The following is a 23,031-nucleotide window of genomic DNA, read 5'->3' as shown; positions in this document are numbered from 1 at the left end:
CTTTCTGGGTGGTTTACAAGCTCATTATAAATACAAAGACAAAGCAGAGTAAAAACCATAACATTATTATTATGACCATCATCACCACCATTATCGAGAGCCAGTGTGGTGTAATGGTTAAGGTGTTGGACTACGACCTGGGAGACCAGGGTTCGAATCCGCACACAGCCATGAAGTTCACTGCGTGACCCTGGGCCAGTCACTGCCGCTCAGCCTCAGAGGAAGGCAATGGGAAACCCCCTCGGAATACTGCTTACCATGAAAACCCTACTCATAGGGTTGCCATAAGTTGGAATCGACTTGAAGGCAGTCCATTTCATTATCATTTCTTTCATTTAACTAAACCAATGAAGCCAGTATGGAGTAGCCAGCTCCCTGGCTGAGGCTGATGGGAGTTGTAGTTCAAAACATCTGAAGGGCACCAGGTCGGGGAAGGCTGGGTTAGACTGTCAGATTAGGACCTGGGAGACCAGGACTCAAATCCTGACCCAGTCATGAAGCTTACTGGGGTGACCTTGAGCCACTCATAGAGTCTCAGCCTAACCTACCTCACAGGGTTGCTATGAGGATAAAATGGTGGTGGTGGGGAGAAGGATGCACCCCACCTTGACGTCCCTGGAAGAAAGGTTGCCTAAACATTTAATTATATATATATAAATAACCAAAATAATTGTCATGATTGTTAAGATCAATGCTATTAATAATTATCATAGAATAGTAAAGGGGCCTGTAAGGCCATCAAGTCCAACCCCCTGCTCAATGCAGGAATCCAAATCAAAGCATTCCCGGCAGATGGCTGTCCAGCTGCCTCTTGAAGGCCTGCAGTGTCGGAGAACCCACCACCTCTCTAGGTCATTGGTTCCATTGTCGTATGGCTCTAACAGGAAGTTTTTCCTGTTAGTTAGTTATAACTAATTATATTAGTTATAACTTGTTTTAATATGTTTTTAAGGATGTTTTGTGGTAATATATTTTAAACTGTTTTTATGATGTTTTAGCATGTTTTTACTGCTTTTGTTTGCTGCCCTGAGCTCTTTCTGGGAGAAAGGGCGGGCTGCAAATGTAATAAATAAATAAATAAATAAAATAAAATTAATAGCAGAGTTGGGGAGCCTGTGCGGCGTTCCAGACGTTGTTGGACTCTCCTCATCCCTCACTATTGGCCAAGATGGCTGCTGGGAGTTGGAGTCCAACAATATCGGAAGGGCCACAAATTCCTCCTGCCGGGTTTACAGCTGTAAGGAGCAGCAGCGGGAAGAGGGGAAGGAAGGCAGCGCGAGCTTCCCCTCCCTTCCCATCAATCATTCTCCGCAGCAGCCAATGATGCCGCGCGTGCTCCGCCCCTCCGTCAGCTTCCACTTTGTGAATGGGTGAATACTCTTAATAAGCGTCGTCCTGCCTCCGCCAATCAGAAGCGAGTTTCGGTCTCCTCGGTTGCTGGGGCGGAGGGGGCGTGGCCTGGGCTGGCGTCGGGGCGTGTAGAGGCCTCTGTTACTAGGGCGACAGGGAGCCGGGAGCCTGTCCCCGGATGTTGTCTGGTTTCGGCTTGGCTGGATCCCAAGATGGCGGCGGCGTGAGCGGGTTCCTGCGAGGGAGCCAGAAGGCGGCGGCGAGGTCGGCAGCGGGAGGCGGAGCGCGAACGAGCGAGCGAGCAGGCAGGCAGGCAGAGAGAGGGAGGCCGCGCCGAACTGAGGGGGAGGGGAATAATTGGGGGTCCCGGGGGGGTCTCTTGCGAGGGCTTCCAGAGGGCTTCAAGGCAGAGAGCAGGAGGCTGTTGAGAGGCAGCCAAGCGGGGCACAGCTGACCTCGGGGTGGGAGCGGGATCCGGGGGAGGGTCTTCTCTTGCGCGCGCATTTCACAAAAGCTGGTGCTGGGGAGTTGAAGGGCAGCGAGGTCGAGGGCTGCAGGGGATGGGACGGGGGTGTCTGTGGGTAAGGGAGGAGAGGCAGCAGAGTTACATGTATGGGGAGGGTGAAGGGCACTGGGGTGGCAGCTGAGGGGGGTCGTGGGGGAGCGGGTGGGGGCCAAGGGCAGAGATTGATCTGGTCGTGTTACCATTAGTCAGCCGCTTTTCTATCCAAAGGCTTTTCAGAGTGGCTGGTAAAGCTGAAAGTTAATCTTAAGCATATGTTTATACACACACACACACGGGAGCACTAGGATGCAAATTGGACAAGGCCAAAGGGCCAACCTAAAAAAATGGTCTTAATGGCTTAATAAAAGGCTTGTAGCGAAGAAGCCTTACACATCTCTGTGCTGGAGGGAGGTGTTGCCCAACCTCAGGGGTTGCCAAGACGTTCTTGCCCCATTGCCATCACCATCCGAACCTCTGCTGAGGATCTTAATAACTGAGCTAGTTCAAATGGGGGAAGGTATTCTTTTATTTATTTATTTTGTATGGTGCTGCTTCACCATCAAAGGAGTCCACAGCACTGTAGAACAGGGTTTTTAACATACTTGCATACTTTCCCTTAGGATGTTTGTGTGTGTGTGTTGGGGGGAGAGGTAATGATGGCTACAGTATCCCCTGGATGACAGACTTGGGCCACTGCGATCACTGAAAGGGGCTGCTTGGGATGGCAAGATGGGTCTAAGGGAGGACAAGTCACAACGGCTGCTTTCTCTCAGGAAGTTTATGGAATCTCTTACTGTGGGTTGGCTTGGGGTGACGCTAGAAAGTCGGGGACGTTGGTGAATGTGAATCTTTCCTACTTTGGTTTCTTGCCATCCAAGCCTTTGTGACAGAATAGACTATACATCTAAATAAATAATAGGAGCAGGTAAAGGTGGCCGTTCATGTAGGCATGAAGGGTCAGGAATGAGAAAGTTAGGGGTCAATGGGGCAAGAGTGAGGAAGGATCGCATGTGGCTTGTACTGCTTGTCAGACTCTGGCACGTTCCAGATTCTCGCTCATGTTATGTTCTATAAACATCATATGTCTTATGCTTACAGAAATGTCTATATTTATTGTGCCTAAAATGTGAAAAATGTTTCACCAATGGAAATTGTGAAGCACCTTTCTGCTTGGCAGGATGGCCTTCTGCCATTTCAAAGACGATCCCGTAACAAAACTCCTGAATCCCTTGTTGAATAACTGCCACTGTCTAAAAAGCTCCTTGTAGATATTAGCTACTTTGCCAAATTCAGTCAAGTCCATAACTAGTGAGAACAGTGTTTGAAAAGCCAATAGCTTGAAGGTTTTTTTTGGGGGGGGGCAGGACATTCTGTGTGGCAGGGAATGCAACTTTATAGAATAGAAGTTTTGACTGTGGTATTGGAACCTGCTTATTGTGAGATGAAATAGATCCTTATCTGGAATACTCTTATTTCATTTGAGGGGGTAGGATCAGGTGGCACTTTTGCCAGAGCAGCTGTAATCTCTTGGGATGGAGTGTTCTCTGCCCTGGACAGAATGCTGGGGTATGTTTGCCCCCATTTCTCTATCATCTTTGGAAACTGCATCCCAGTGAGCAGATATCTCCGACAGGATTTTGAAATCTTCTTCAGTTAGCTAGAGTGGAAATGCCTTTAATTGCTGGGAAGTGAAATGGTAGTTGGAATTAAAAGTGAAGTAAGGTTTGGCCTTTGCCCACCCAGAGACATTTCTATTTATGCAAAAGGATACCCACCAGTCGCCTTTGGGGATGTGCTTAAAAGTGTCTCCTTTCTCTAGAAGCGTATTGATCTGCAGATATGCTTCCGGGCTTTTCTCTTGACATAGTTGCTTCTTCTGATTCATCCATCTCGTCCAAGTGGACAGAGCCCTGGCTTGCAATTCATTTAGAAAGGGTGATTTAATACATGTGGTGTGACAATCAAGGGTGTACTGCAACACACAAAGTGAATGTATTATGTTGTAGTAGTTATAGCCACTAGCAGGCAGGCTTGTCTTTGCAAAATGTTCAGACTAAGGGATGTTCCACAGTTGTGGGACAGCCACTGAGAATGCCTGCCTAAGTGCTTCTGTTTCTCCAGGCTTGGAACACAGCAAATTCAGGAGGGCCCTCTCTGGTCTTTGAGGTTGCAACAAAGGTAATTTGGTGTGGGATGGGGTGGTCCTTTGCAATCTGCAAATACTGATATTCACCTTTTGGCTGTTTAGGATTTGCACTTCCTTCAGGAGTCTACTAGCCATATTCATTTCTTCAAGTGGTCGTATGTGGTTCACAGGCTCCTACAGAATCCAGTCTTGTAACTTAAAGCAATAGTGGACTCAATTCTCTGAGTGCTGTTCTTTAAATGGCACCATCCATATCAGCAAGCTTTGGCAAACATTAAAATTTGCAGAAATACAAAATCCGGGGGGGGGGGGAGCCTAATAAGAACTGAGCATGCTCAGTGCCATGGGATGCTGGGTCACTGTTTGCAGGAGGGGAAATGGAGTATCCTGGAACAGGCACATTTAGCTGGAACCCTGAACAGGAGCATTCCCTGCAGCAATATTTTGTTGTAGACCATACTACTTTTTTGAAAAAAGTTTCTAGTTCTCATGGCTGCAGAACACTTAACTCGAGAATGATCTAGTTCAGGGGTGGGGATCTGGATCCAGCCAGTGGGCCAGATTCTTATCTCCCCACCTAGCGGGCCAGGTAGAACAGGTGGGTAGGACTTAAAATGGTATGAAAGCTGTAAATTATGTTGACTATGTACAACCAGTATCTGTGAATCCTGCTTGTTTTTCAGAATTCTCAAAGGGGTGTTTTAGCCTCACAGCTGCTATGTGACATAGATTTGGCTGAGAGAGTATAAGTTACCCAGGGCCACCCTCTTTGCTTGACAGTTTAATGAGAATATGGCGATGGGTTTTCCTGATCCAATTAGCATCCACAGTAAGTACCACCATTAGAAGTGGCTCTTGATCCTTGTGAGCTGAGCAAGTGATAGAGATGATGTACTTCTAGTAAACCTGTGCTCAGAAGAAAGACAGGGCCTATGCAGTGTGTTCAGGCAACTCCTTGTTGGATGCATTTCTGCAGGCTTGTTTAGCCAGTCATGGATCAGATGTTACCTGAAGTTAACTTGAGAAAGCAACCTCTGTCTGCACGAGTAAGGAATTCCAGGATGTCTCAGTCACTCACCTTTGCTGACTGTTTGTGGGTCATTCACAAGGTCACTGTATTTCTCTGTGAAATTGTAAACTCTATCCACCATAGAAGCTGATACTGATTATCCCATGATATATAAGAGAGAGATGACTCAAAATCTAGTTCGTATAGGCCTGTAATAAAAACTAGTCTGGTCTTGCCAGGAGTTGGTTGTCTTTCAACTCATTTCAGCCTCTTTTAATCCTTGAACAGCTGTCAACTAAAATAAAGGTTTGTTGCAAGGGTTGTACCACATGTTAAGTAATCATGGAAGAAGTATGAAAACACTGAAAATTTTGATGAATCATCTGATGCTAAATGCAAATCTTTAGTTCTTGGCCCCTTCTGTCAAGATTATGCTATTTTGTGTCATAAACAGCTTGGAATGACTTCAAAGGAGGAGAGGATTCCTCTGCAAGGAAGCAACCAAAGGAAAATCCAGGGAAGCATAAGACTAAAACAGTTTTTAAGCTTGGCATACGTTCCTAAGGCATGTGGCACAATTACAAATTTGTACTTACAGCATTTTTCATGAGAGGAGGGATGACTTATCCAGATTTGAAATGTTTGCCATCAGAGTTGCTTCTCTGCAAGCTGAGGGCTAGAAACTTGCTGCTTTAAAAGAGATGAAAACTAGAATTCTTGGGATCTAATGGGCCCTAGGGCAAAAGCACTGGGGATGAGCTTTGAGACAGTTCATGGGCTAATAGGCGGTTGCAACCTGCAGTTTACTGAAAACCTCCAGCTGCAAGGCTGGAGGGAGAAAGAGATGTGATTGACTCTGGCAATTCGAAAGAATGCATTCAATATGAAGTACCAAACAAGGTCTGAAAGCTAGCCAGGAGCAGCTTTCTCTTGCCAGTGAAAACATTAACTAATCCCAGCAACATTTTAAAGAAAATGCTCAACTTCTGGTAATGGAACAAACCTGCTGGATGAATAAATATATTGTTCTTTGCATCTTTCAGCTCTGGCTGAGGATAAAAAGGCTTGTGGCAATAAGACTCCGGAAGCATCATTGTTGAGCCCAGAAAGCAGACTGCGTACACAATGAGAGGAGAGGGGCCTGGCAGTGTACGAGATGGGCCTGGCTAGTATGACCCGAAGTTCTGATCCTAGATTTCCAAGCCTTGTTTTTTTTAAAAAAGCATTTCTCCCTGATACCCCCTTTGAACTATTGCATTCTTCCAAATTTCCCCTCACACTTGTTTATCCACAAAGGCTAGAACTTCTCTTAAAAAAAAAAGCTTTCTTGAGCTTTGCTGCTTGTTTTTATGAGTGAATGTTTTAAAAAACTCTGCTGTGCCAGCTGAAAACTTGTAAGCAGCATACAAAAGTAAATATGGCCTTTCTCTGTTTGTTTGTTCCCAGCACCTTATATTTGGAAGTAGATTGCATCTGCATGTGTAGGCTCTACTTAGCTGTTGCAGGGGATGGAGCACCTTCCCTATTGGAAAGGGTGACAGTGTTGGGATTTCCTGGGTTGTATCCAATGTAGTGCTAAGTGACAGTGGTCCTGTCAGCACAAGGATTTCTGCTTGTGCAGTGGAACTCCCCTCTCCTTCTGCATGCCCCCTAAATCTTTTCTAGGGGTTCCCCTTCTCTCTTGAGAAGATTGGGGGGTGCATGGTACATGGGGGGGAGAGAAGAGGGGGCCAAAATTCCACTGCACAAGTGGAAATCCTTGCGCTGATGGCATGCATTAGTTGCATACTGCCCTTTGGTTTAGGAGAAAGTGAGTAAAGGGGGACATGATAGACTTTTGTGTTATTATCCCTGGTGTAGATAAACGGAAGGTTTTTATCCCTCTCATAATATTAGAACCCAGAGTTATCCAATGAAGGTGGATGTTAGGAGATTCAGGACAGAAAAAGGAAAGGACTTCTTCCCACAGCAAACAGTTAAACTATGGAATTCGCTCTCACAAGGGGCGGTGATGGCTACCAACTTGGATGACTTTAAAGGAAGTTTAGACAAATTCATGGAAGAGAAGGTTGTCAATGGCTACTAGCCATGATGGCTATGTTCTCCCTCCATTGACAGAGGCAGTATGCTTCTGAATATCTGTTGCTTCATTGAATATCCCTTGAGTTCTGGAAAATGGAAATGGACTGCCTTCAAGTCGATCCCGACTTATGGCTACCCTATTTATAGGGTTTTCATGGTAAGTGGTATTGGTTTACCATTGCCTCCCTCTGAGGCTAGTCCTCCCCAGCTGGCTAGGGCCTGCTCAGCTTGCCACAGCTGCACAAGCCAGCCCCTTCCTTGTCCGCAATGGCCAGCTGGGGGGCAACTGGGCTCCTTGGGACTCTGCAGCTTGCCCACAGCTGCGCAGGTGGTGGGGCACGTAACCCCTGAGCCACTTACTGTGGGGTGATCTTTAGCTTTCCCTTGACACCCAGGAGGCACGAGTGGGGATTTGAACTCGCAGACTCTGGATTCCCCAGCCTGGCTCTCCTCCCCACTGTGTTATACCAGCTGCCCCCTCGAGTTCTAGTACAAGATTATTAGAATATTATTTATTAAGGCATTTTTATACCGCCCTTCACAATAACAGTTGCAGGGTGGTATACAACACAATAAAACAGAATACAGTAAGTAAAATCAAATTCACATACAGTACCTACATAACTTATATAGTAGCAGCATCGTGCTTAAAATTGACTTCATCCATCAGACCTCTCCACCTTATGAAAGAGGTACATCTTCACGTTGCCAAAATAAGTAAACCATAGAGACAAGGTACACCTCAGTGGGGAAATCATTCCACAGCTGTGGAGCTACCACTGAAAATATTCTTCCTCAGGTCCCCACATATGCACCTCATTCAGAACGGGGACCACCAAGGGAAGGCTGCCTGCTGATCATAATGAAAGGGTAGATTGATATCAGAGAAGGCTGTCTCTCAGATAATTGGGATCCTGGCCATCAACATAAGCACCCTTAATTGGGCCTATTATTTATTTATTACATTTATACCTTGCCTTTCTTTTCATGATTGAAACCCAAGGCGGCTTACATATGGTTCCCAGGCGGTCTCCCATCCAGGCACTGACCAGACCTGACCCTGCTTAGCTTCAGCAGGGTGCTGGCCTCATGTGCCTTCAGACCATAGCCTGGGACCTAAAAGACAATAGGCAGCTAGTGTGGCTGCTTTAGAATGGGAGTTGATCTGCTGCTCCCATTAGCACCCTGGCCATTACATTTGCACTTGTTACAGCTCCCAGATAGTCTTCAAGGGTAGCTCACGTAGAGGGTTTTAAAATAATCCAATCTTGGAGTTATCAGAGCATGGATAATGTAGCCAGCTTATCCCTGTCCAGAAAAGGCCTCAGTTGCTGCACCAACCAAAGCTGGGCATGCGCACCTCTAACCACTGAGGTCACCTGGGTCTCAACCGACAAAGAGACCTCCATGAGCACCCCCAAGCTACCAACTCTTAACTGTAAATTCCACACCATTTGTTATTTTAGATCTAAACTGTTTTGAAGCCTGTGCAAAATGTGGCGGCACGACTGCTCACTGGGGCAGGATATCGCCAAACTACTACGCTGCTGCTGCAAGAATTGCACTGGCTGCCCATTAGCTACTGGGCTAAGTTCAAGGTGCTGGTTTTCATGTATAAAGCCTTATACAGCTTGGGACCAGGGTACCTGAAAGATTGTCTCATAGATTCAGTTGATCCCTGTGCTGCGCATGTGACGGCCTCCTGCAGATACCATCTTATCAGAAGGTCTGTTCCATATAACATAGGAAGTGGACCTTTAGTGTAGTCGCACCTACCCTTTGGAATTCCCTCCCTTTGAATATTAGACAGGTGGCATCACCGTTGTCTTTTCGACATCTACTGAAGACCTTCCTCTTTCAACACGCCTTTTAAGTAGAGACCTTATCCCAGTTTGCGACTGTATTGGGATTGGTTTTTTAAACATGTTTTTAACAAGTTTTTGTTTTTAGTTCTTTTTCACCTGTTGGCCAACCGGGGCTCCCTTTGGAAGGAAAAGCAGGATATAATAATAGAAAATAACAATATAATAATAATTCTTCTACAGTATATTTTGTACATATGTATTAAAAAGCCCCCTTTTAGTACGTAATGTATGAGTTAATGTAGGAGGCCTGTATGCAGTTTTGTTTCCCCTCTAGTGTGTAAGGCATATCTTGTAAGGTGTGTGCTGCTCACTTTTTTGTGAAATACTGACTTGTGATACGACATTCCTTCCTTTGAAAAGGGGTAGTTGAGTAGGAGCTATAACTGGCTGAGTGGAAAGGTGGTGAAGCAAAGTCATGGGGGAAAGCAAGATCAATGAAACAATTGGGAGCGAGCTAGATGAGCAGGTGCAGGAGTGGATGCAGTTGTGAGCTTGTAGCAACAGTTCATTGGAACCTTGTGGGCATTGAGAGAATAGGGTGACAGAAAGCTTTTTTCTTCACTTTCAGGGTAACAGCTGAAACATGTAGAGCCAAAACATGGGCCAGAATTTGGAACACATTCAGCAGGGTTTGTTATTTATTTCAGTCTTCACCAACCTGGTGCCCTCCAGATGTAACAACTCCCATCAGCCCCAAGCAGCACACGTATTAAAAGGGCTTTTAAGCTGTCCTTCATCTACTTAGATACCAGGGCAGAATACATACAGTAAGGGATGAAACTGTCCTGCCAAGAACGTGATTCATGGAAAGAAGAGTTAGAGGCTTTCCTCCCCCCCAGCTTTAAATGGAGACCTGATTCTTTAGGGAGATAGGACCCACCCTGTTCTTGTGGTTGTAATTAGTTTTAAACTGTTTTTAATATTGTTTTAAATTGTTGTGACCTGCCTTGGGACTTTATGGTGAAGAGCAGGTAATAAATAAAATTAATAATAACAAAGTTCCTAGGCAGCATAGAAGAGCATTGTTTGAATCTCTGGATCCAAGAGCCGATTACGTACCTTTCCATATTTATTATGATGCCTTGGATGTGTGTTTTTTCATGCAGGTGTCCACATGTTCTGTTATCCACCATTTCTTAACCAGAAAGATTAGCCTTTAGTTCAGTTGAAACAAAAGCCTGGCACTTCTATATTAAAAAATAAAAATGAATTCTATGAGCTTAAGCCTTTAACTTTTGCTGCTCAGAGGGGTTTTGTTCTTTGTTTTTTAAGAAAGGTCATAACCGGGCACAACTGTTTAATATCGGTATCCGTCTGAATTCCTTTTTGTTATGTAAAACGGAAGAAGAGGGCAATTTTTCCACTCTGTTTACTCCACCATCCAGGTGTGTACTGAGATACGGCTTTGTTTCTGTGTGTATGAGTGATGGTGATTTTGTTACCATTTATCAGCACTCCCAGAAGGAAATTGTTGTTTATATATATTGCAAAAATTAGTCTGATTCTTTGGGGTTCTGTATTGAACAAGTCTTGCTACAGGGCTCTTAAAGACGGGTTAATATAAGGCTAATCTGGGAAAGAGAGACATGTGACACTTAGTCTCCAGCTGTTGGTCCATCTAGCCTAGTAAGAATGTGAGAAGGGCCTACTGGATCAGGCCAGAGGGGCCCATGTTCTGGCTCAGTGTTCATGCAGGGGCCAATCAGATGCCTATGACTGAGCAGTATGTAAATGTTTTAAATGGTCACTGTCTGATTCTCAGGCAGCAAAGGCTCTTTCCCATCACTTGTTACCTCTCCCTTTAACCGCAGATGCTGGGAATTGAACCTGCATACAGAGCACGTGTAACGAGTGACAGCCTAGTAATCTAAAGTGATGGTAGAAATGGAGTTGTAAGAAGAGAGGGGAATTCAGTTCCTTGAGATTTTCAAAACACTGAAGGTGAAAGCAAGCAGGTGTAGAATGTATGTCAAAAGAATCTATTTTTTAAAAGTCTTTCTGTTGATATCTTGCTACTTGATTTCCCCCCCTCTTTCAAATGAAAAAATTATGAGTTGAGTGGGAGGAGGAGATATTTTTACATCTTGAGTTTGAAGCCCCATTCTTCTGCAGAGCCTTATGTTCTAATTTTGAGTGCCTGAAGAACATATGGGAGACTGTCTCTTTGAATATCTGTGCCTGAAAGGAAAAAAAGTCTCCTGTTTGTTCAGCATTACAGTTTTTTGTGTTCATATGTTGGGCAGGGAGGAATTTTGCCTGTGCCTCTTATCCATAATTCCATGGAAGCATATTGATGCACAATGGTTTGGATAGAGCCAAGCAGTTGAAAATTGGGTGCCTAGAAATTCTAAATATTCTTTAAAGAAGTTCTTTAAAGTAAGGTGTTGATCTTGAATGCTGTTATGCTGTTACCTTGCAGATGCAAATAGCCTGATGTTTGGAAATGTGATAATTAGGTGGGGGGAGTAGACACAAGACAGATAACACTGCAGGAGAAATTGTAGCTTCGTTGCAATTTTAAGTCAGTGAACTCAAAGCTGATTAAAAACGGAAGTACTCTGAGAATTCATTATATTGTCTGTTGGTATGCCTGTATTTCCAACAATTTAAAGCCACATCTTCTGCCAAAATGGCACTCAGAGTAGCATACAACATGGCAGTAAAGCAGCATAAAACAGTCATAAAAATGCATAAAACATTAAAACAACCCTAAAAGCCAAAGGCAGGTAAATGAAGCAGCAGCAGTTAAAAGCGTTTCCTTCTGGTTGGCCATGCCATGCTCTTAGGAGAAGAGTTTCTTTGAACAGCTGTTGAACTGACAGCAAGGAGGGATCTCCTGGGGAAGCAGGTTCTGCAAATGGGGTGCCACCACGACTGTACTCTGTGGTCCTTGCCCAAAAGCCTCTCCTGTCAATCTCAGAGAATGGGAGGGACATATGGGAGCAGGTGCTTCCTAGGGTACATGGGACCCAGGTTGTTTAGGGCTTGAAAGGTCAAAATCTGCATGTTGAATTGTATTCAGGAGCAAATAAATACCTAATGAAGCTGCCACCTGAAAATCAGATCTGTCTAGACATGGTTTGTAGAAACGTGGACAGGTTAGAGGCGGAATGAGTCCTGACAAGCTCATGCAGGCCCTGACCGCTGAACCAAGCCCCACCTCCCCCTAACTCCTTAAAGGGCTAGTGCTGTAGGTTGGCGCCAAGCTGTCCTTCAGTGCCTTGGGGATGTGAACATGCACGTTCAGGGCTATTGATGATAGTTGGGGGTCCGCTGGCTGTCATCTCGGTGGTCTTATCTGCTGGCTACAGTTTTGTACATAAGTGCCTCTCTGCTCTTCTCTTGACTGGTTTGTTGTGGGTCCTCCTCCAGGGCATTAGGTCTGTGCTGAGGTCCAGTTATGGCCTCTGTGTCAGTGCCTGACTTTGTGCGGGGCTGTGGCAGCTTGACAACCAGGTTTGAGCTCTGATCTGCTGGTATGCATTTGCCACCCTGGGCTCCTACTGGGAGGAAGGCCATGATATAAATCTAATAAATAAATTTAACACTTCTTTTCTAATGGTAAATAGTATACATTTTCTAAATTAAGGAAACTATATATAATACAGTCATAGTCTTCTATTTTGGGTGCTGTTGTAGCAGTTGTTGCCCTTGAAGGGATTTGGCAGTCTTGTGAATGCATTTCCCAAGTCTCCTTGCTGACTCTCCCTCCTTCCATCCACTGCCCCACAATGGTGTGGGGAGCCCTGGAATGTTCATAGCTTGCCCATTTCTGCTGTGAATGACTTTTTGTTGCTGTTGTGCAATAAATTTCCTGCCCGCAAGTTCAACTGCACCTGCATCTCTTGATAAAAGCTGACTTCTATTCCTCTTGATGAGGACTTGGAGGAATTTGCAAGGTGGAGTCAGGCAGTTGGCTTTTAAAAACAACACTGTTTGTAGTCCAAGTGCAGCTGATAACTCACAGCAGTTCTCTTAGCCAGTGCGAGGCTTCCCTAAGGATCTGGGTCTTGGTTTTTCCAAGATTTAAGCAATTCTTAAGGTGGAAGCTGTGCTATGTTGTGCTCTTCTTCCATTCCTCTCCTCCGCTGCCTCCCTCCTTTTTCTCTCAAGGCTTAACGGGAGCACATTCATTCAGGAGAGCAAGAGGCGCTTTCGAGAGCTTTACTGATTTGACTAATCCCAGATAGCTAATTCTCTTGTATGGGCCCAGTGAAGGCAGGCTGCTGTGCAAGGCCCAAGCACAGCTCAGCGGCAGCCATTATAATGGACTTACATTGAGGGAGGAAAAATCTTTGTGTTTCTTTGCTTTCCTCCAAGGAAGAAAAACTTGTTCACTTTCTGCTGGCTCCAGCTCCCTTGCCGTGGTTCTCATGGTAGATTTCAGAATTAGGCCTGGTGCATAAACAGAGGTAGAAAAAATTCTCTGGCTCTCAGCGCCCCAGATTTCTATTTTATTTGTATGTATTATGGTATGTACTCTTCTAGTGTTCTCTGCCCCATTTTTTTAAACATTTGGCTTAGCTCCTTGAAATGGCAGTTTTAGACAGTGGTGTAGTGGTAAATTTTGAAGTACAGGAGCTCATTGTGACAGCCCCCATTGCCATGCCCCTAAGAAGAGGCCAAAATCCAGACAGCTGTGTTGATCCATTATTTTGATTGCACACACAGAGCAGCAGTACGTAGCAGAAGACCCAATTTCCTAGGATCAGCATGACTGCATTCCTGTGCATAGTTTCCTAGGAGTGAGCTCCATTGAACTCGGGAGCTGCTGACTTCTGAATGAATAGGTTCAACTTGTAAAACACCTTGAGCTTTGACAAAAGATCTTCAGACAGCTGAATTTCAATCTTTAGCTTTTAATTAGAAATTAAAACCATTTGCGAAGAATTATTTCCATTTAAAATGTTAGTTTGAATTAGGAGCTGCATCAAAGAAAAAGAAGGTATCCAGCCTCTATGTGATTTTCTTCATTCTCTGAATTGCCTCTCCGCTAATCTGTCACACACAAAAAATTGAAAGATTCATTATCCCTTTATTTACTTGCAAGAGCAAGGAGGATCTCTTTGTTGCAGTGGTGCTCCGTACAGGTCTGTTCATTGCTCCTGCTTTGGGGAAAAGTCCAGGAGTTGCACTTCCTTGCAGTCCCCCTCGAGTTCACTACTGGTTTAAGTGCCTGATCTGTTGGGAGCATCTCTTGTGCAAGTTACCCTTGGAAAGAGTATGGTCCAGGAAGAAAATGCCTAGCTTCTGTCTAATTGTCTCTGAAAGGTGCACATCAAAGTATGTGAGCTACTGAGAGAAAGGAAGCTCAGTCCTCTCTTTTGTGTGATAGATCTGTTGAAAAATCTTTTCTAGCTTATGTTTCTGCTTTATTTTACCACACCAGTTGCCTCCTCCCTGTTCGTGTCCCTGTCAACCCATGTTGAGCTTGCCGGCAATGAACAGCAATGTATTTGGCCTTTTCTGGCTGCTGTTTTGCTCCGAAGGACCCAATGTCAAGTGTTTGGGAAGCTCACTCTCCTGTGTGATGATATGTACATACATACAAGTGCATGATGGAATGTGTGCTTTGCCTCATGCTAATGGAGACTGTCAGGGAGAGGTGTGTGATTTGTCAGCCCGCTAAATGAATTATTTGAGTCAGGCAGAGAGAGAGAGAGAAAAGCAGGGGCCCAATCACTGGAGGAAGGCACTTCTCACAGATGTGGTTTATGGTTAGGCCCAGAGCAAGTATGATATACATGAGCAAGCTGCATAAGCCAGGGAATTTTGTAGATAACAGGTACTGACACTAGTGAGGGATCCTAGTAGCGCTCTCTGTATCTCTTGTGCTTAATCCACATAACTAGGAAGTCTAGAAATTCCAAAACGTCTTGGCTCTCAACTTCATTATACAGCCATGAGAGCGGCTGTATACTATAGTCAGCGGGATTTTTCACATTCCGCAATGTTAAATGGAAAATACCCCCCATGCCATTCTGATGCTTCCCATAAGCTCATTTCAAAACAAAACCTTACATAACTTATAGTCCTGAACTCAGAAACGCTTGCTTAACAACCCTGTCAATTTTCATGGCGATACACAAAACAGTCAGAGAGAATAGACAGTTCAAAGTGTAAAAAGAGAGAGAAAAACCTCAGAGCCCTTTTGGACTTTTTTCTCTGAGAGTTATAATCTGTTGTCATTCATTAAAAATCAGCCATGTTCACAGAGTACCTGTAATCCTAATACTGACGTTGCCCCATACTCTGACCTTCATCTACTGCAGTTTAAAAGTTTAAAAATGCCTGGCTGATTTTTAATTAATTTAATAAATTTTGGCTGGGACCCGATCATAGCGCGGAGCATGCTCAGTAAGGACCAACTGTCAGTATTCTAAAAGCCTCATAGCTGCTGGGCTTGGCTAATCAGAGGGCCACACCCACACCAGAGTTGATTTCACATGAGACAGTCATGGCTTCCCTCAAAGACTCCTGGGAAGTGTAGTTTGTGAAGGGTGCTGAGAGGAGACTCCTATTCCCCTGACAGAGCTCCAGTGGCCAGAGTGGTTGAACAGTCAGCTGCTCTGATTGAAGGTCTGTGAGGGGATCAGGGCGTCTCCTAGCAACTCTCAGCACCCTTCACTAACGGCACTTCCCAGGATTCTTTGAGAGAAGCCATGATTGGCTTTGAGCCATGGCTTTGAGAGAAGCCATGATAAATTGTTTTAAATTGTTTTTAAAAGATGTGTTTTTAAATTTGTATATTTGTTTTTAATGTTTTTAGTTATTGTAAACCACCCAGAGAGCTTCGGCTATGGGGCGGTATATAAATACACTAAATAAATAGATAAATAAATAATGATTGTCCAAAGTGTAATAGAGGCCTGGTGTGGATGTAGCCAGGGACAGCTTTGTTTTAAATTTGGGTGGGAGGTAGGGTTGCCAGGTTCAGGGCCTGAGACTGATCCTGTATCTTTAGGAGAATAGAAAGTCAGCCAAGTGCCAGTGTTCTTGCAACATTGTAATGGGAAAAAACACAAGGTAGAATTGTCCCTTCCCCCTGCCCAACTGTGAAAGATACAGAAGACGTCTTGGTTGGCAGGCCCAGCCTGGTCAGTTTTACCCATCCTAATCATGATTGCATAGGAGTATATCCGATTCAACTCAATAATCATACAAATGATCAGACCTGCCTTTTCCCTCCTTCCCCTTTCCTCTCCCTTTCTCCTCCCCTCTTCCTTCTTCCGCTTCCCTGCCCACTCCATCCCTCCGTCCCTCCCCTATCCTAAGCATGATTGCAGGGGAGTAAATCCCACTGAACTCAATAATCAATAAACATGCAAACGACCACATCTGTCCTTCTTCTCCCCTCCCCCTCCTGCCTGCTCCCCTCCCAGTCCTCCCCTCTGCCTTTCCACCCCTCCCGCCTCCCTCTCCTCCCTTCCCCATCCCCTGTGGTCAGTTTCACCTATCCTAAGCATGATTGCCTGGTGTGTGTGTGTGTGTAAATCCCACTTAACTCAATAAGCATGCAAATGATCAATCCATTCTCAGCAAACTTGCACAGGATCCCATTTCTTACCTCCCGGATTAAAAAGCAGGAAAATTCACTAATAGGCAAAAAACCTTGCGGTTTAAGAATGTACCTATAGCCCACAGATATTTCTACCAAACTTTAAAAAGCAGGGAAATTGGGCAGCTATAGTGAATGCACCAGGGGAGCAGGAGACCTGGACTCCTCTCTGAGATATTGTACAGCCCTACAAAGTTGTCAAAATGCAAACACCATTTGGGTTGGTCTTTCACAGTCCAATCCACTTGCTGTGTAGCTTGGAAGAATTTGGTAACATATGCCTCTGAGCATATGGTGAGTGGTGGCAACACCTGTAATCAGCCCAAATAATAGAAGATATGTTCTGTGCTGATCTTGTTTTAGCCGGGAGGAAGCAACATTATTAAGACAGTTGATATAGTTCAGATGGTCACTTTAAATATGTCTGATTTACTTTGCAATTTTAGTGAAGTTTTCTATAGGAAATCATTTTCTTTTGCTTTTGTTTCTATGAATATGTGAAGTACAGCAACACTTTGCAAAATTTATACCAAAAAAACTCCAAACATAATTGTGGAATAATGGCACTGACGTCTGCAAAATAATCTCCAGTGGACCTCAGAAGTCTCTCAATTTGCACAAGATAAAACAATGGGAGGAGAAATATATTCTAGCAAAATTCTAGGTGTGCTCTATGTTTTTAATTGATTGTGAACACCTTGCCTTAAATAAAGTGGTTTAAACATAGCAGGCTGAAAACATGCATCCTCTTTTTTCCAACAACTAGAGCCATTGCTAAAGTAGCAGCATATTGGAATCAGTCTGATTTTACATTAAACTGCAGTTTCAGGTCCAACTGTTAATGCACCCAAAATAGAAATAGACCATAACCTCCAGTTTGAAACAAAAAAGGCTATCTTCACCATCATATGACATTAACCAATAAAAAGGCTTTGAAATTAATAAAAATAAATTTGACACAGATTTCTAGGATGAATAATGAGGGAAATAACATTTTCTAGTTTAGATTCTCTGTAGAAACATTAGTAACACAGGAAAGAAGCAAAGTAAGAAGAACACCAACAAACATACAAAAATATAATTCTCCATCTTTGGAGATGGCAGGTGTTGCCACCACTCACCATATGCTCAGAGGCATATGTTACCAAATTCTTCCAAGCTACACAGCAAGTGGATTGGACTGTGAAAGACCAACCCAAATAGTGTTTGCATTTTGACAACTTTGTAGGGCAGTACAATATCTCAGAGAGGAGTCCAGGTCTCCTGCTCCCCTGGTGCATTCACTATAGCTGCCCAATTTCCCTGCTTTTTAAAGTTTGGTAGAAATATCTGTGGGCTATAGGTACATTCTTAAACGGCAAGGTTTTTTGCCTATTAGTGAATTTTAATCCAGTGTTAGGGTGCATTCCTGGACCTCTTCTGTACTGCAAATGCTTCAGTTGTTGCCTCTCCTCCATGTGTCCTTTTCTTTGTTTACACGGTGGCCTTGAAAAGTAATTAGGCTTTTGAATGCTGGGAATATGTTTGAATCTGTGAGCAGCCCCCGGGGGGGGGGGGGATGTCTGCTAACATGGCAAGTAGTAAATGCCTGTTAAGGATGAGAAACGGCAGGAGGGAACTTAAAGAGTGTTTAGAGTGAAAATGACAAGACAATTGGCAGGCATTATTTTAATGAGCAAGAATTAGTTTTAAATGATTCTCATTATAAATGGCTAGATTTGTAGCTCTAGTTTTTAGTTCATGGCTCTAAATGAAGCAAGATGGAGTTATGTGTAATGGAAAGGAAAGGCAGTGATTAATAAAATGAATGTTAGTTAAACTAGCAGAAAATGCACACGCTCCCACACAAGGTTGGTAAATCAGTAACATCCGGCCCTTGCCTACTGATCCACCTCTAATTCATGCTGCTAGGAGTTGGCTGAGACCTGTAGACCTGCCATCAGATTTTTTTGTGGGGGGGACTGGGGAATGGGGGAGAGAGAAGAGGTTCAAGCATGTGGCTGAATCTTTTGATGGTATCTTTGTTCCTGCTTTACAGAAGAAAATAGGAGAGAACTGGCACTTCCCAGGTTCTCTAGGGGAGGGGTCATTTGTACTTGGGCCAGTACCCTCAGCTGAGATGAGCCATAGATAACATAAGTGAGGAAGACAAGGGGTTGTTTAACATCATGAACATCTCCTTAAACTCGCTTAAATATTTTAAAGTAATGAGTATGCTTCCCACTAATGAAAATTAGTAGCAATTGCTGGAGGTTTACCCAACTGTCCTTCCCTCCCATCCCACATGTGTGTTTAGCAGAAAAATACACTGCAATTTTGGTAACTGTGTAAAGGGCTAATTAAGGGTCTTGCTCAATCAACTTGCAGATTAATTACTGCCTAATAGTAATTGCTTGCTGAAGCTCTGCTGGCACCATAAGCCCTTTGACATTATTGTTGTGCACCTCAGGGAGCTTGTACAAAACAAGAGAAGGACATTTCCTCTAAAAAAGATGCATTATGACTGGCGTTTCTGGAAATGGTGGGTGGATCTGCTGAGGATTTCTATTCTTTAAATATTTATATTTTCCCTTTCCTCTGGGGAGCTCAGGGTGGCACATTTGGAGCTCCTAAAGGGGTCTCCCATTCAGGCACTGCTCAGACTATGTTAGCCTCCACAAGGCTGGTGTATGTGCTGCCTTCAGACCATCTCTTTGGCTATTCAGAGGAAAACAGGTTTGCCTGTGGAATAAAAAGGGTGTTGCATTTATATTGTTTCCAAAGATCCCTCCCTGGGCCATAGCTGAGTGGCAGAGCACAATGTTTACATGTGGAAGGTCCCAGGATCAGTCCCCAGCATTTTTCAGTAGCGCTGGCTAAGTCTCTTGTCTGAAACCCTGAAGAATTGCAGAAAGCAGGTGTGTAGACAAGACTGGCTTACTGGGTGAATGGTCTAATTCCATATAATGCAACTTCCTTCCCCTCCCCACCTTCCTCTCTGGCTTGTCTAACCTGACACCTCCACTGCTGTATATGTGAGGATGCTCACAACAGCACCTCCACAGCTGAACCTTGCCACTGGGTCCTATAGCCTTAGGGAATGCTTTGTAAGCCTGATGTGGCCAGAAGAGGTGTTCCTACCACAAGGCAAAGTGAGGTGGTCACCTCAGCTGATAAATTGTGAGTGCCATTAAGAGTGGCAAAGTGGCGGCGATGGGCTTGACCTAGGGCACAATGCATTGGGTTTTTATTTGCAAGGTCTGTCAAAATTAATATGTGGGTTGTATTCTATGTTTTAGATCAATGTTCTTCAACCGTGGGTCCCCAGATGTTGATGGATTACAGCTCCCATAATCCTTGACCATTGACCATGCTGTCTGGGGATGATGGGTCCCCAGATGTTGTTGGACTACAGCTTCCAAGGTTGAAGAACAGTGTTTTAGATAATAGAGTGGAGTGAGTTGCCACTCCCTCCTATCCCCAGCAAAAAATGCCTTAGGTTGGTCCTGATGGCCACATGACTGTTTAAGAGCTGATCTCCAGTGTGCAGTCTGCCTGCTCTTTAGGTGGGATAGCTGGAGATGCCCTTGTCAGATCTTTTTGCATTCCTTGCATGCCTGCCTTCCCCATTCTCCCTCCTCTGCTCGTCTTCCCTTTGAAGATCTTTCAGGCGCTGACTGCTGCTAAATTGGCCAGGCCTCTTTGCATCTCTCAGAGCTGCAGATCCATCTTGCCTCATGCAAAGGCTTGTGTGTATTGAGAGGTGATAGATCACTCATTGCCCCTCATGTTGTGATGCCTGGATCTGCTCTTTCGCCTTCTAGGTATGTTAATTGCTAGAAAGGGATGTTGTCACAAGGTGTTTGGCCCTGTAAATGGGAGGCATGTGAATGTGTATGTATATTCACAGCTTGACAAGCAATGCCCAAAAGTCTGCTTTGGCACGGACTCATTCTGTACTTATCTTTTCTGAGTTCTCTGGTGTCCTCATAGCAAAAACTATTGGGACAGGATATGTCAGCAGCTCTTGTCTGAAGCTGGTAGCCAGAGACGTGGCTGACAGTTCCCAAATGTGACTAATAGGGAGTAATGTGAGGGATTCCTTAGGCCACTCTGCATATCTTTCTGGTTACAGAGGGAAGAGCTTTAACTGGCAGCTGAAAAAGGAGGAGACTCACTGGGAATGTTGCTGAGGCCAGTGGTCTTCAGTGGGCACAGAGTTGGGTTTGGTATACTTAAAACCCCACTCAGCCTTGAAGCCTGGTGCTGCCAGGCTCCTATGTGCTAGCCTGTGGGAAACAAGAATTGCCCCCAGAGAGCTGGTAGGAAAGGTCTTGTAAATAGGATGGGGAGTGGGTTCTCCTTGTTCCTGGCTGCTCACAAGCTGCAAATGGCTTATGCTAACACATAAGGGCAGGTGGGCTAGCAGGGGGGTTGTTTGCAAGGTTCAAATACGTTAGGAGGAAGTTGTGGCTAAGAGTGTGAGCCAAGAGAACCCGGGTCAAATCTCAGCCTCAGTGATAAACTGACTAGATGTCTTAGGCAAGGTGCTCTCTTTCTCTACATCGCGCTCCCCACTCCTCTTTTGGGGCTGCTGGCCCTGGCCTGCCTTACTGAGGAGGGAGGTCTGGAAATAAACATGAAGCACTGCTGCATGGATGAGTATCAATAAAAATAATGCCATTTGGACAGTAAAAAGTGCTGTAGAGATGTCTGCTGATCCAAAAACTTCCCTGTGCAGAGAAGTGAAATGGATAAATGGGGTATCCATTTATTCTTTGTGTATCCCACATCTTGAGCATGTGCTAAGGTGGGACTTAATTCTCCAAGCTCATGGTAGCTATATCAGCTACCTTATTTAGTATTCCTCCAAAATGGCTTAGTTTTCCCATTCTTCTGGTTGCTTATTATTTTTGAGCAGCAAGAGCATCTTCTGTCCTTTAGGTTCCTTCAGCAGCTTTTGCTGAGCTGGCTTTGTGTATCAAGTAAGCATGAAGATAGGTTCGTTCATATATGTGTTTGCTGGCCTTGAGGAAAGCGAGTCAGTTGTGAATTCTGCCTCCCATACGTATTTGCCAAAGTTTATAACTAGGACAAGATCCGCAGTTGCAGAAATTACAACTCTGTTCAGGATTTGCTTTTGATCTCCCCCCCCCCAAAAAATGTAAAACAACAGTTGCCAGGGGTAGTTCTCCAGATGTTGATGGACTCCCAGCAACCCCATCTATTATGATGAGTGGCTGAGGATGATGGGAATTGTAGTCCAGCAACATCTGGAGAACCTGTCTCTGATATGTGCAAACAGTTGCTAGGGTGAGGAGAGCCAAGATAACTCCTTTAAACTTAAAAAAAAATTTTTTTTTCTTTATCATTTCAAGAGGTGGCTCTGATGGTTGTGATTCTTTATTAATGAGCACTTTTAGACTATTTGGTGTCAAGTATATCTTTGTGGTATTGGATAGGAGGAATGCAAGGAAGAACCAGGTCTGTGAAGCTTCAGCATCTGCTCATTAATGTCATAGGGAAGTCTTTATCTCTAATTTTCCCCTGCATGTGCCTACTTTCCCATCACAAATATTTCTGTTTGGCTGATTAAAAACAGAGATGCACAATGTGTGGGCTTCATAGAGTAGTGGGTGCAATGGGAAAAGCTGGAGAGCGTAACCAAGTCATTCTCTGGGATTAACGGTGAAAGGACTTCTGTCAAGGGCTTTACGGGAGTAGCAAAGTATTTGAAAAGTTGTGGAGTAGCATTGCTTACAGCCTTTCAATGCTTTCAGAAGTTGAGCCAGAACTTGTAATTCCTTTTTTAGCCCTTGGATGCAATCTGCCAAGCCCTGTCAGATGAGTGACAGGTTTGCAAAAAGTTTGAGTGGTGGGATGGAGAGGGAATCATTTGAATGAAGCTCTTGTGTGCATCATTTGTTTATTTGTTTATTTATTTATTTATTGTACTTGTATACCGCCCCATAGCTGAAGCTCTCTGGGCGGTTTACAGCAATACAAAACATTAAAACAAATATACAATTTAAAACACATATTTTAAAAACAATTTAAAACACAATTTTAAAATTTAAAACAATATAAGAAGAATCATGCTGTTACTTTGAACCCATCATAGGTCATTTCTGGGTTCACTAGCCATGATTGATTCTAAACAAGCTATGATGGAGAGAACCCAATAAAATATTCTGTTAAAGCCATTTATGAGGTGCTCCCCTTCACCCTTGTAATTCCAAATAATCTCTAACCAGAACAATGTTTTTTGAAGCTTTACCTCAAAGGTCTTCATGTGTCTGAGACCTGGGCAGCAGCATAGCTGATCACTGCCTTCTCTGTTTCGCATTTTGGCTTTTAGTTGTGTATTCATTATGCAGAGTTGCTTTAAAAATGTGTGTGTAGATTTATTTCATAGGGAATCCTGAGATCTTCCAAGGAACAGACTTGCAGATGGCTGGTGCTTTTATAAGGTTAATCTCATTTTTATTTGAAATGTGCTGCTTTCCCCAGTCTAATCTAATAAGGTGCCGGATGCAT

General features: G+C 44.1%; 1 protein-coding gene across 5 annotated transcripts in view; it reads left to right on the top strand.

The window, feature by feature from the left end:
- The first annotated feature begins 1,429 nt into the window (after positions 1-1,429).
- The window catches only part of PAK4 (p21 (RAC1) activated kinase 4), a 75,637-nt gene continuing 54,035 nt past the window's right edge, over positions 1,430-23,031 (top strand). For 2 of the 5 annotated variants that reach the window (XM_061598067.1, XM_061598066.1), the window contains exon 1: positions 1,431-1,655. In XM_061598067.1, coding sequence (XP_061454051.1) covers positions 1,529-1,655 — 127 coding nt within the window. In that variant the 5' untranslated portion in view covers positions 1,431-1,528. Of the gene's footprint in view, positions 1,660-23,031 lie in introns of all 5 variants that reach the window. The other 3 variants (XM_061598071.1, XM_061598069.1, XM_061598070.1) reach the window with 3 other exon arrangements.

This window comes from Rhineura floridana, chromosome 15 (assembly GCF_030035675.1).
Source record: "Rhineura floridana isolate rRhiFlo1 chromosome 15, rRhiFlo1.hap2, whole genome shotgun sequence".
Classification (NCBI taxonomy): domain Eukaryota; kingdom Metazoa; phylum Chordata; class Lepidosauria; order Squamata; family Rhineuridae; genus Rhineura; species Rhineura floridana.
This window is presented reverse-complemented; position numbering and strand designations above follow the sequence as displayed.